This window comes from Gigantopelta aegis, chromosome 9, assembly GCF_016097555.1.
Source record: "Gigantopelta aegis isolate Gae_Host chromosome 9, Gae_host_genome, whole genome shotgun sequence".
NCBI lineage: Eukaryota > Metazoa > Mollusca > Gastropoda > Neomphalida > Peltospiridae > Gigantopelta > Gigantopelta aegis.
In genome coordinates this window covers 58133078-58141955 of record NC_054707.1, presented here as the reverse complement: position 1 = coordinate 58141955, position 8878 = coordinate 58133078, and the positions used below count along the sequence as shown (strand labels likewise).

Here is an 8878-nt window from a genome sequence, read left to right as displayed (position 1 = left end):
TAAGCGTGTTGCTAATCTCCGACCACTTGGTCAGTAGTTCAGATTGAGGCCACCAGTACTACTAGGGTACTAGTATTAGTAAGCACTTGACCTTAGGGTACTAGTACAGGACTGAAATAAATCATATTGGATTTTGGAAAAAAGTAAAGTAAAGTTTGTTTTATTTAACGACGCCGCTAGAGCACATTGATTTTTTATCTTATCATCGGCTATTGGACGTCAAACATATGGTCATTCTGACACTGTTTTTAGAGGAAACCCGCTGTCGCCACATAGGCTACTCTTTTTACAACAGGCAGCAAGGGATTTTTTATTTGCGCTTCCCACAGGCAGGATAGCACAAACCATGGCCTTTGTTGAACCAGTTATGGATCACTGGTCGGTGCAAGTGGTTTACACCTACCCATTGAGCCTTGCGGAGTACTCACTCAGGGTTTGGAGTCGGTATCTGGATTAAAAATCCCATGCCTCGACTGGGATCCGAACCCAGTACCTACCAGCCTGTAGACCGATGGCCTGCCACGACGCCACCGAGGCCGGTATATTGGATTTTGGACTTCACAGCCCCATTTTAAAAAGGCAGATAAGCCATGCTGTTTTTGAAGGTTTTTGGCCACTTCAATGAAAAAAATAATGATGCTTTATCAGAAAGACACATAATAACATCATTAATTATTTTTAATAACAAAGGACACGGCTATATACCATTTGTGGTACCCTTGAATTTCTTACCTGTACGTAATTTGCTTAACTAAGACAAACTGATTTTTAAATAAAATTAGCTAAACAGCTAACAATATTTTCTCGCCAACTGAAACAAGTACATGCATGTATCTACAAGACTAAAGGCAATAATGTTCTTCAGTATCAATTTATAAACCGAATAGCCAACATTAATTAAAAAAAGAAAATATATATATATATATCTGTGTGCAAAGAATGCCCAAAACGAATGACCTATATCAAACTGATTCAGGCTTATGTCTCTTGCTGAAGTCTTCACCACTATCACAATTAGAGTATTTACGTTTCTGAGACTCTTCATTATCAGTAATAACTGACTCAGTGTTGAAGTCTTGGTTAGTAAGCACATTTTCAGTTGAATTTGCTATAGGTAAAACAATAGATTGAGCAGAACAACTAGCATCTGTGATAGCGATGCCCTTAACACTATTCTCCTGTTTTAGTCCATCTCCTGAGTCAATACCAACAGTCTCTTCTTGGGTAGACACTAATACGTTATTCTCCTGAACATCCACGGTATTTGGTTCACCTTGGATTAAACATGTTTCAGTTTTCTCAGTGGCAACACTTTGCAACCGTTCAGAAGTTACCGATGCTAAAAGCGATAACTGATTCGAAACAAATTCCTCTGGATTTTGATCGGAAACATGTTCACCAGAGGTAAAGGCACCAGAATGGTAAGTCACATTTTGATGAGAATAAACATTCGCTGCACTGGACATGTCGTTTACAATTTGCTGGTTCTGCTCAATCTGGTGTAAATCGTCCTGAGTCACAGCTGCCAATATGCGCAGCTGGTTTGTTTTGGCAGAAGTAACAACTTCCACACTTGGGTACCGTTCATCCACCTCACTGTTCTCGGCTGGCTCCAGTCTGCAAGAACTACCCGCGTCCCCCACCGTTTCTGCTTCAAACACGTTCTGACTGTGAATATCCTGTGGTATCTGCTCTTGTTTGACAATCACCTGAATGTCCCCTTTGCCTTGGCCAATGCCCTCACCCTGATTTTGAATAACAACTTCGACCTGCTGTTGTTGTTCAGCACCACTCTGCTGTGAGCCGTCCTTATTTGCATCATTCTGGAACAAGAAGCCTCCACGTGAGAGCTGCATCAGCAACTCGCTCAAATAGAGTTCATCGTTTGTTCCGAACATCTCGATGCCTTGCACCGTGATGACTTTCTCCTGGTTACTAGAGATAGAGGTGGTCTCGTCTGGGGTTGAAGACACCACTGTCTCACAGACACTCATGATGTCCGGTTGATCGTGATCCTCCTGTATAACCGGCTCAGTGTTTGCAACAAACAACTGCTCCTCAGTGACGTTTGAACTGACAGCACCAGGATAAAAGCTGCAGGAAGACGTTTCTACATCAGTTTCACAAGACATATTGGGAATAACATGAACTGGCACAGATGAACTACTGTGAAACTCTGATTCATTGGAGCAGAACATGTTATACTTCGTTTGCCAGTCGGATTCCTTTTTCCTTGATGCAATGACGTACTCATCTTCAGCTTCCAAAGGTGGGGACTGAATGTCACCCACTCGATTGCATGGATATCGAACGTGCATCCGCATCCGCTGCAGGCTATCAAAAGCTTTCTTGCAGATGTAGCACTGATAGGGTAAATTGTTAGAGACCGAGAGTTCCGACTTTGGTTTCAGCAGTATTTCTCCACCGGTCGCAAGTCTCAGTGCATCAGCCTCCTTGTCAACCTTCTGACTCATACTGTACGGACACTTGCTTGGTTTGCAAGTCTTGCTGTGTCTCCATCTGGAAATGGGATCTTCAAACTGTTGCATGCAGTGTCGACACCAGAAGACCCGAGCAGAAGGAATGCTGAGACGGTGACAAGGATGAGTTGAAACCTGATCCACACCATCTGACATCTTGTTCATTTCACTGTCAAGACAAATACAGAAGTTGGTTAATTTACATTTTAAAGGGACTGTCCTGAGTTTGCTGCCATTGTAAACTGTTTCTAATAGATCCTTTTTTAACCAACAATAAAAACATGTTAAATATACTTTCTTGTTTAGAATATCAATGTCTGTATATTATGCAATGTATTTCTAGTCATCTTAATGTTTGTTGTATCTTAAACTTCATTTTGCTTTCTAATTTCAAATTATATGGCAGAATAAAATTAACCTTAAGAGATTACATATTGGCATGTAAAATCCGAAAACAAGAACATTTTGCAGTAAAATCAGAAAAACTATCAACAAAATGACCCATGCCAGAAACTATTGCTTAGTTTTTTTCACAAACATAAGTGAGAATGCAGATTAGCTGTTGCTGTCAAAATGGATGTCGGAATACCTGTGGCTGTAAAAAGGAGGCATAATTTGTTCAGATATGTGCAAGGAGAAATATATAGCAAAACAGCAACCTATTCTGTAGTTGATGATAATGTGTCCATGGCAAAATTTAAATTGTTCCCATCTGCCTCTCCAGTATCTCTGAACCTAACTATGTCATGTAGCTTTATTGTATGAATCAATATGTTGTAGTACAGTGTTCTTGCTGCTCCATTTAAGCGGGGCAGCCCGCCGCGCTATTGCATTTTGCCGCCCTCCTTTATTTTTCTGCGCCCCTCTTTATTTTCCAGCACCATACTATATTTTACAGCACCTATCTCCGCTATTTCCAAATGCACACTTTTTTCCACACATAAAAAAACCAATGATCAGTCTGCACACTGCCACTGGACATCAAAGGAAACAAGTCGCGTTGTGTACGAAAAAGCAAATGACGAAACATTTACGATAGTTACCGTAATGTAATTTAACAGCATCCATTTTGTCCCATACTTGTATCCATTTGTATGTATAATACACACAATAAAAGTTATATTTTATTTGAGCAATAAAAACATATTTTTTTTGCGAATTCGGCAATCTCCGATTAAAAAACAAACCCTCACTTATTTGACGCCAAATTTGTCACGTGATCAGAACAGTCATTCTGTCTTTTGTTTCCACTAACTATCGTCTGATATTTTGTCCTCAATTGCAGATACAAGTGGTTGTAACTGATGATTTTTACTTTCTGTCATTTCTGTCATTCTGTTTATTTAGCAGTTCTTTATAAAATATTGTAAACTTTTCATTTTGGGGGAATATCACCGCGTATAAAAACGAAACTACTTTTTTATCATTTGGCGATAATATTTTATCACAGTGATCGATTCATTCAATGAAGATGGAAATAAAAAATGTATCCGACATTAGGGGATCACTTTACAAACATCTTTATTGTTTTTCGTATTTATTGAAATCTTTATTAAAAATAATAATATTAAAACTTTGATGGTTCAGCAAAACTGGAACTGCCTGTGAATGTCAGACCAACAACATCTTCAGTTCAATTAAAAGACGAGTCTGCTTGTATTTCGTATAAACTTTTTTGTAGGCAAAATAAAGAATATATATAAATAATATAATTTGGGCCAAAACAGTGACCACTTTGAATTTTAACGATTAAAAATAGCATCTTGGAAATTTGGAGTCTCTTAAAGGGATAGTAAGCTCAAAAATGAGCCTTATGTGTTGGAAAAATGAATACCCAGACCACTAACACATACTGACACTTTTGTTTTTGTTGCGTGATCATTACACTGAACAATAAAATTTATGGAAGGCTGGTTGGGTTACATCTTATGTCATTCACAGCAAAGTTCTTTTCGGTAATTCTGGTGAGGGCATTTACATTTACTACAAATAAAGGTGGTTTGGTGGAATTAGATTTTTTGAAAATATATAGTTCTGTATTGCTGTCAGAGTACTTACGGTGACAATCTGAATTTTGGTGCCGTTGATACGTATAACAAGATGATTAGACATTAACCTATGATGAAAACCTAATGCGGGGCAACGACGGCAATTGCTGTCGGTGACATATAAATTGCCGCCGGTTGGGGGCGTCACCGATGGCACTTTTGTGCCGCCGGATAAACATTACTGCCGCCGGTAAAGCTCCTCACTGACGGCAAAATGTATAAACATTATCTGCCAAACGTTTGGGTCTTTGTTGGAGTTAATAGGCATTTAGTTAATACCACGAGATGGAACTATATTTAGTCATGCATGTTCCCTGTGTTGTTGTATAATATACGTTCTCACTGCATTTTGCCTCCTCGCTTTCGCATTATGCCGCCCCTTTTCACATTTGGCAGCCCCATTTATTTTTCTGCCCCCCTCTTTATTTTTCGGCATCCTATTATAATTTACAGCACCCAGCTCCACTAATTCAAAATGCACGCTTTTTTTCACACTGAAAAATGTCGATCAGTCTGCACATTGGACATCAAAGGAAACAAGCCGCGTTATGTACGAAAGCGCAACTGTCGATAAACTTCAGTAGCTTACGGCTGTTACCGTAACATAATTTAACACTATTTTTTAACAGCCTCTGTTGTATCCCATACCAGTGTCCATTGGTAAGTTTGATACATACAATAACAGTTATATTTTATTTTAGCAATGAAAACATTTTATTTTTATCGTTTCGACAATCTCCGACTGAAAAAACCTGACTTATTTGGCGCCAAATTTTTCACGTGATCAGAATGGTCATTCTGTCTTTTGTGTCCACTAACTCGTGTCTGATATTTTACCCTCAGTTGCAGATTTAATTGGTCGTAACTGATGATTTTTACTTACTGTCATTTGTTTATTCAGCAATTCCTTATAAAATATTAGAAACGTTTAAAAAACAAACAAAAACAACAACATTTATTACTTTGGGGGGGGGGGGAGATATCACCGCTTATAAAAACAAAAGTCATTATTAAAATCATTTATCTTGGGTGCCAAATAGTATATACACCGCCGTACAAAAACTAAACTACTTTTTATCAGCTGGCAATATCAATGCGATCGATTCACTCGATGAAGATGGAAAATAAAAAGAACAGAATTTTTTTATCCCACAGTAGGGGATCGCTTGAAAAAAAATTCTTTATTTTTTAGATATCTTAAAATCTTTATTAAAATAATATTAAAACTTTTATGGGTTTAGCAAAATGAATACCCGTGAATGTCGACAGACACTCTGTTTTAACCGAACTACGTTTTAATGAAAAGTGCATAAAAAATATGGCAGCTTGTACATCGTACCAACTTTTCAGTACCAGATACCGAGGGGCAAAATAAGGGATAGGTATTTCCACAGTCGACCAACATACAACGAAAGTGCCTTATTTTTGTTGGGGGTTGTTTGTTTGTTTTGGGGGGGGGGGGGGGGGGGGGGGGGGAGATTTTAATTTAGTCAAAATAACATCCTAGAAAGCACATCGGGGCATTATTTAAAATGTTATGGTCCTTCGTACGCGGGGACGTTATGACTGGTCCATCCTTTTATTTTCACCCAGCGAGAACACTGTATACAATTTAATGTCATCGATAAAACAATTTTCATATTCACCGAAAACTTGGGCAACTTATCTCAGAAACACCAGGTTCCGTTAAATGTTAGCTTAAATGACAGTAGTCCATGATTCCATTTATAATAAATTCTTGTTTAATGAAGTTTATTGACATAAACTGAATAAATTTGACTACACACAGAAAAATAACCTTTCAGTCAAGTTTAATTGCTGAAAATCAGGTTTTAAAACATTGCCTTTCACAGACGGCAAATTTTAAAAAAATTGCCATGGGTGATAAATTCTTAAGTTCGAGCCCTGCTATTTGCTAATGTAAATATGTTTTCAGTGAAAACTGTCTATTGGTCTGAAAATTATTCAATATTTTTTACGAGTTACAAACATTTTATGATTTAAATTTTCAAAAGAAGATTTTGATGTAAATTATTGCACGGAGTATAGACCCTACACAACTACAAGGACAAAAATAGACAGCCAATGAAACTATCGAAAACATACGATGTTTGTTAAAATATAGCGGAAACACCTGTACGACTTTGGAGGAAAATTTGGTGTTCATGTGATATTATCACAATAAATTAATGTGACTTGAGAAAGGTAAAGTATTACTGTATGTACGAAGTATTGTTTTTATTATATTTAAATTTTTTACTTATTGTATCGAAAACATATGACGCCAGGATATCACGTGTCACTTAGTTTATTTGCTAGATCCTGAAACCATGTTGACCGCAACTATGATTCACAAAACATATACACTTTTAACAGTTTACACGCAATCTGAAGAGAAGTTAGTTTTGAAAGAAAAGCACTGGGTTTAGCTTGTCGGTATGATATCAAAACGGCCCCATGATGAAACGGCTCTGAACATGCAAGTCAAAATGGCCAAAGAAAAAAAGTCAAAACGGCCAAAAGAAATGGTCAGAACGGCCAATAGGTACTATCACGTTAAATTAATTCTCATTAGTAATAATTAGTAATCAATATAGCCTTTATCACAGGCAGTTCAAAAATATGTAAAAAATAACCAAAACAAAGGAATCACTGGTAACAATTTATTAGCCTACACAACGCAATTTACTATTGTAATTAAGACCACCAATTAACATTTTATTTAACAACACTAATAGACCGACCCGGCCGTGCCCCCCGGACGAGTTCCATGAGGCGCTACTCGTCGGGGTGTCGTGTGTGCCCGCCCTGTAATTCATTATTTTAATAATTCAATCTCAGAAAGGGAAGGGGTGGGGTGGGGGGGGGGGTGCGTATCGTCTGAACGAGTTCCTAGTGGCGCTGCTCACCCGGGGGCCACAACGGGCCTGTTCCCCAATTTACTAATATAATTAAGACCACCAATTGACCTTGTATTTGAAAAGACCGATAGACCGATCTTTGATACCGTCATGATCAACACACATCCTTATTTTGAAGGACGCATCAAGAATCTCCTGCATTTCTCAACATTTGTGTAGATGAAATACATTTTTAAAGTATTATATCTAAGGCCGTTTTAACTTTTTTCAAGGGCCATTTTGACTTTTGTTAAGGGCCGTTTTGACTTTTTCTGGGCCGTTTTGACCAATTATTGTTAAGGCCTTTTAGTACTGGGGCCGTTATGACTACGATCCAACTTGTCTTCCTACATCCACCTCCTGCCCAAGAATGTTTCACTTATTTGGACCACGTAAAAACATAGTGGACAGGTCGGTTTTTTAATGTATTTGTCCGATGTATAAGTGAAAATTCTTCTTATTGCTTTCACGAAAAACGATGGTGCTAAATTTGTGTCGCCGACCTTATGAAGTAGGCTTATGTGAATTACTTCCCTTGCTCTTGGACTTTGTTTTGCTTAAAAACCTTTATAATAAAACATGCTTTAAAACACAGACTTGTATACATTCTATATTTTATTTTACAAACCCAACCTAAAAGTACGTCGATATCGTGGACGATGCATGATGATAAAAATTTACTATTTGATTCAGATAACAAATTCTACGAATAACGTCTTCCATGACAGATTTTTCCGTAATGGCGACATCTAGCGGTCAACAAAAGACTTGCCAGAAAGGAAAGTAACCCATGTTCGAACTCTGGGAATCATTCCCTAAAAGCTTGTACGTTTGGAGTCAGTGGCGTAGCGAGGAAGGGGGGGGGGGGGGGGGGGTCCGGGGGTCCATGCCCACAATCCTGGAACAAAAACTAAGCTTTAAAAATATATATATTATTCCATTCATGTTTTCATGCAGTATGGAATGGCCACTCAGGTAGTACTAGTATTATCTATACATGTGTATTACTATTATTATAATAATTGACAAAACTTGAAAATGCACTAATACATCAATTAATTGGGCACAAATCTGTGAGCGCTCAGTCTTCACTTCAACACATATTACACGCGCCCGTTGTGTCAGAATGCTGTTAATGACGTCATGGGCAGAACAAATGTACGATTTTCACACGTTGGAAATGTTTTTCTGCTCATATGAGTCCAGTTTTTAAATCAATACTGTTTAAAAACAACAAATAACGTCCAAAAACATGTCCTCTTTAGATCCAACTTAAGAGTTGCGGATGGATGCATTGATCAATGTATACCACAGAAGAGGTAATTAGCGATATCAGAATTGTTGTTACGAAGTGTACAGGTTTGGTGTGGGTTGGGATTTCTGGGAGAGGTCGAAATTACTTTCATGTTGTTCATAGTAACCTCACAGCTTGCTCGAACTAATTTTGTTG

General features: G+C 38.0%; 1 protein-coding gene across 1 annotated transcript; it reads right to left on the bottom strand.

Moving 5' to 3' along the window:
- Positions 1-427: 427 nt before the first annotated feature.
- On the bottom strand, positions 428-8176 carry LOC121382122. Its single transcript, XM_041511626.1, has 2 exons — positions 8062-8176; positions 428-2649 (listed from the first exon to the last, which is right to left on the bottom strand). The coding sequence occupies exons 1-2, from the start codon at positions 8091-8093 to the stop codon at positions 963-965; spliced, it is 1719 nt and encodes a 572-aa protein (XP_041367560.1). The 5' UTR covers positions 8094-8176; the 3' UTR covers positions 428-962.
- Between the last annotated feature and the right edge of the window lie 702 nt (positions 8177-8878).

Coding starts and splice junctions, on each gene's coding strand:
- LOC121382122 (XM_041511626.1), bottom strand. CDS start 8,093: ATGCATCGTCCACGATATCGACGTACTTTTAG. Junction 2,650..8,061: donor CGATATCGACGTACTTTTAG/GTTGGGTTTGTA, acceptor TTGTCTTGACAG/TGAAATGAACAAGATGTCAG.